Below are 5,336 nucleotides of genomic sequence, written 5' to 3' on the forward strand. Positions count from 1 at the left end.
ACACACACACACACACACACACACACACACACACACACACACACACACACACACAGAGAGACAGGTGAAAAAGTGCAGAAAGTACAATAGAAGATCTGAGATCAGTATACTTGTGGCTTTTAAAGGAACGGTAGTGAGAATGCATTTGTATCCATTCAAATGGAGTAAGGGAAATAGTGTGAATTCTGCTGAACTGTGTCTCCCTTTCTCTTCCACTCTTTTCTTTCTCTGGTCACATACAAATGTGAATATGAAAACGTCATGCAAAATAGCATGTGAGATTAAGACTAGTACGTCCAAGACTCATTCAAAATAGCATGCAAAGGTGCCCAGTCATGTCATATTTTGAGTGGATTTTTAAAATCAGTGCATACTTTTTGGATTGATATTACCCACAATATACACAGGCTTCATTTCTCTCTCTCCATGTCTGTCTCATACCAGTTGGTTTTCCTGTCTGCATTGTTGCTGTATGAGTCTGAGCTGCTCTTCTAGAGAGCGTTTCTGCTCGTCCAGCCTCTCCAGCTTCTCCTGCACCTCCTGTCGATCCGCCTGCAGACGGCTCAGCTCCTCCGAGCCCTTCTGAACCTCCTCCTGCAGGTCCTGACAGAGAGAAAGAGAGCGAGTTTGAGTTGAGAGGCCTTTCGACACATCTTTATCGGTCTAATAATAAACAGGACTTCATCAACACTGACAACAGTGCAGAGAGCTCATGCAGCTCTTAAAGTGAAGATAAAAAGCACTAGGGGCAAGAAGATACTGAGAGTGTGTAAACCAGTTATAATGGCACATCAGTCAGCAAAGCCAAAGTAAACAGAAATGAAATCAGATAGACTGCAATTATACAAAGAACAAATTCAATTCTGATCCTTGTAAAATCTGAAAGGAAAAGAAAGAAGCTGGAAACAGAAAGCATAAACAATGAAAACTCTAATGTTAGCCTTACATAGCCAGACTTTTGACCATCAATTATGGCCCTGTTCAGAATGGCGCACTTAAAGTGGGCTTGTGGTTTCATGGCCTTCACTTTCGTGTGTCCATGAAATTAACAAGACCACAGAATGTCCCGTTGGACGTTGTGTGATTTGTCTTCATGGCCACCATGCCGAACCTACAATAACGCAGACTTCAGAGCTGAATATTACCCAACAGCCCATGAGGGAAAGTGTAGACACGTAGGAGGACTGTGAGGCCCACGGGTGCTATCTGGAAAAGGGCCATAAAGTCTGGTCCACACTGCAGATTATTCTGGCCAAGAGCTGCCCACTTAAACAGGAAGAGAAGGTCTGAACATGTTAAGCAACCAACAAATTAGTTCAGATTTTGTGCTATTTAGGGGTGGGTTTAATTAAAATAGTTTATACTACAATAAAAGACCCCAAAAAAAAAAAAAAAAAAAAAAAACTAAAAACAATGCTTTATTTTAGTGCCCTTTTTACAAGTTACATATGCTTATTATAGTTATAACAGTTATATATTAATATATATTATAACCAATCTTTATTAAACTAACCTAAACCAAACCCTAATCCTAACCTTAATAGTATGTTATTAATAAATTATTATAATTATATAATTACACTATAACAAGGACAACTTATAAAATAAAGTGTAACCAAAAATAATAATAATAATAATAATAATAGAATATAGCTGACATATCTGAGAATACAAAACAAAAATGAATAAATAAATACAACACAATTCATAAACAGGTTTAGTTCATTAAACTCAAGTGAACTGAAAAAAAAAATACACTACTGTTCAAAAATATAGTAAAATATTACTATTGTAAAATATTATTTCAAATTTAAAATAATGTAAAAAATGTTTTTAATATATTTTAAAATGTAATTTATTCCTTTGATGCCAAAGCTGAATTTTCAGCAGTCATTACTCCAGTCTTCAGTATCACATGGTGCTTCAGAAATCATTCTAATAGGCTGATTTGATGCTCAAGAAACATTTCTTATTATTATTATCAACGGTTGTGCTGCTTAATATTTTGATGTAAATTGTGATTCATATTATTTTGGATTCTTTGATGAATAAAACAGCAATTATTTGAAATAGAAATCTTTTGTAACACTTATTTTTACCGCCACTTTTTATCAAATTTTATGCATCCTTTTGAACAAAAGTATTAATTTCTTAAAGAAATAAAATAATAATAATACTGGCCCTGAACCTTTGATTGGTAGTGTAAGTATTAAATTTTACACATTTAACAAAATGAGAAGTCTTCGATAAAACAAAATTAGCAAATGGGTAAGGGTATATTCACTTTTTAACATACAAGAGTAGATCAAATAAATTGAAACTGATGTTCAGAGAATCATGCTATTTTTCTGTGCAAAAACAGATCACATGGTCAGTAATGGTTGGCAGATAAACCTGAGGCAGAACCTTCTGTAATGTATACAGTAATCTACAGGAACTACAGTGAAAATACAGAATATCTGACGGTACAAACGCAAAGGTTAGATACTGAGGGCTAAGGAAAAAAATAATAAATTTGTCAAATATAAGAAGAGAATCAGAACCGAAAGGAAATAAAAGAAAAGGACCTACAATGATGACAAAAGACAACCATGTCATTTCCACTGTCATTTCCTTTTCACCTTGCGGTGCTGTGAGAACGCTGGGCGACTGTGTCTGAGTGGGTCCTAAAAATAACAGGTCTACTGCAGCAGAACTGAATAACCGCTCACGGTGAAGATGGAAACCTTCACACGTCTAATGCACAAACGTCTCCTCGTCCAATCAAAAGCAGCGCTGGGAGCCGACAGCCCCTGAAATAGAATCTATTCATCATCCCAGGGTTTAAACACAGCAGAGGCTCAAACTAAAACTCAGCACACATTCTTATTTAATTATTCAGCGCCTGGAGCTGCTTTTTCAAGGCTAATCCATTAAGAGCCTAAACAAATATTGATTGCATTCATAATTTGTGAGAGGCCCTTGCCTCTGATAGCTTACAATATTGATTTTTAATTATCTTAATGTCACACTTTTGCACAGGTGAGATCGTTAAGCAGTACTTATTTTCTTTGAGAGGACAACTTACAGTATAAGCAATAAGGGCATTTTTGGTTTAATGGACATCAACTGAACTGCCCTATTAAGACTGCAGTAAGAGAGAGACTCATTTTAATTATGTTGTTCATACAGGTAAGAGATCACAAGTGTCATGGGCACATTTTCAGATTCAAAAAGGAAAAGAAAACAGCAAATCAGCATAAGTGGCCTTGTTTGATGACAGGAAAGGAGAACCCTAGAGAGCGGGACCAGCTGTGCTATCAGTATGCCATCTAATATCCATATGCACATACACACACACACACACACACACATCAGGCTTCTCTTCCTGTATGATTACACGAACACACACTATTGTTTTTCTGGCTCATTAGGCATCCATCTGTCAATAATACATTTTAAGACTAGTGTTGGCATGCTTCATGTTTTTAAATAAATGACCACATATTAAAAGACTAACATGAACACTTCTGAATCTGTACCTGGCATCTAATTCAGCAGTCTAGAGCATCTTCCAGTCTAAAAAACGGCTCATTTTCAGCCACACACACACAGGAAATTAAATTATCACACAGTGGGAGAGAGCGAGTGAGACGGAAGGAGGGAGCTCAGATCATGATGGAAATTAACAACACAAAAATGTATAAGTCAGGAAGCCAGTGCAGATACAGTATAGAAATTATTTCAACTCTGCTGGCAGGCAGTGAGGAGAGAACCGATCCACGATGAGCAGAGTGGACAGACAGATGATAGGAAGGATAAAATAGACAGACAGGAAGGGAGCCTTTGGAAAAACACCTGGCTTCTGTTCTCCATTATTGATCCAATAAGTGGTCAGTAAACTCTAGACATTATGATGTAGGAATTTGGTAGCTGCCTTTAAACAACTAATATATAAAAGATTCAAAAGAAAAACATAGAAATAATAGCTGCCTTTCGACAAGTAATATAACAAATGATTCAATATACCCCCCCCACACACAGAAATATTAGCTGCCTTTAAACAACTAACATAATGTATAAAACTAATAGACATAAAAAAGGATAAAATAAAAATATCAGATGCTTTAAAAAAAAAAAACTAATATAAATGATTAAAAATAAAATAATAAAATACAACTGTAGAAATATTAGCTGCCTTTAAACAACTAGCATAATGTATAAAACTAATAGAAATAAAAAAGGATAAAATAAAAATATCAGCTGCTTTAAAAAAAAAACTATAAATGATTAAAAATAAAAGAAAATAATAAAATACAAATGTAGAAATATCAGCTGCTTTAAAAAAAAAAAACTAATATAAAAGGATTCAAAATAAAATAAATACATTTTTTTAATATAAAAATTATTCAAAATAAAATGCAATAAAAATTCTCAGTACATTCTGGATTGTTAAGCCATCTATCTATGCATGCAAATCTGAATGTCTCTGTCAGGATCACCAGTAAAATAAAAACAACTAATTTATTTCCGTTCAATTTAAAAATCGCTCATACCTGGACTTCACTGTTCCTCTGTCGTATAGTTTCCTCCCTCTCTTTGATATCCTGTTCCACCACGCTCTTCTCCCTGAAAGACCAGCACAGACATGAGTATTTAATCACAGTGGCGATGGCGGGTACAGACAGCCAGCCGCCTGGAACAGGATGGACAGCATCTCCCTCCAGCACCATCTCTGCATCTGCTGCTGAGGCTTGTATGTGGGAAAGAAGAGAGGCTGTCCGTGCGTGAGTGTGTCAGAGCTGCACATGAGCAGATGGTTTTCTGAACGTCAGGAAGAACGGGAGGAGGGAAGCATGGAGAAAGAGAGAGAGAGAGAGATGGGGGATGTGGGGTTGGAATACATTAGAGGTGTTTTCACTCATCACACTGTCTTCACCTTCAGGTCATACAGGTTAGCAAAGAAATCTATAACAACTACATACATTTTCTGAATGCTAGTGATAGACCAATACATTAATTGTCTGATGTCTAGCTAGAGTTGATACGATTTAATAATGTTAAATTGTAATTTATTCCTGTGATGGCAAAGCTAAATTTTCAGCAGCCATTACTCCAGTCTTCAGTGTCACATGAACGCAGCACTGAGATCTAGTAGTACCAGCACTGATATTTTGCCAGAATCAGAATTTAAGCGAATATCATTTATCATCTTAATGAGCGCTGTCTCTGTGCTGTGATGCGGTCGGTAACCAGATTTAAAATTGTCCAGGTATCCATTTGAGTTTAAGTATTTGTTCAGCTGATTAAAGACTACCTTTTCAATAATCTTGCCTATAAAAGGAAGATTTGATATT

At 35.9% G+C, this 5,336-nt stretch overlaps 1 protein-coding gene across 3 annotated transcripts in view; it reads right to left on the reverse strand.

The window, feature by feature from the left end:
* eps15 (epidermal growth factor receptor pathway substrate 15) overlaps positions 1-5,336 on the reverse strand; it is a 28,453-nt gene that overhangs the window by 11,461 nt on the left and 11,656 nt on the right. For all 3 annotated transcript variants that reach the window (XM_016446178.1, XM_016446177.1, XM_016446176.1), the window contains exons 13-14: positions 4,536-4,608; positions 442-603 (exon numbers count right to left, since the gene is read on the reverse strand). In XM_016446178.1, the coding sequence (XP_016301664.1) occupies positions 442-603; positions 4,536-4,608 (235 nt within the window). The remainder of the gene's footprint in view (positions 1-441; positions 604-4,535; positions 4,609-5,336) is intronic.

Source organism: Sinocyclocheilus anshuiensis, unplaced genomic scaffold, assembly GCF_001515605.1.
Source record: "Sinocyclocheilus anshuiensis isolate Anshui unplaced genomic scaffold, SAMN03320099.WGS_v1.1 scaffold107, whole genome shotgun sequence".
Taxonomy (NCBI): Eukaryota; Metazoa; Chordata; class Actinopteri; order Cypriniformes; family Cyprinidae; genus Sinocyclocheilus; species Sinocyclocheilus anshuiensis.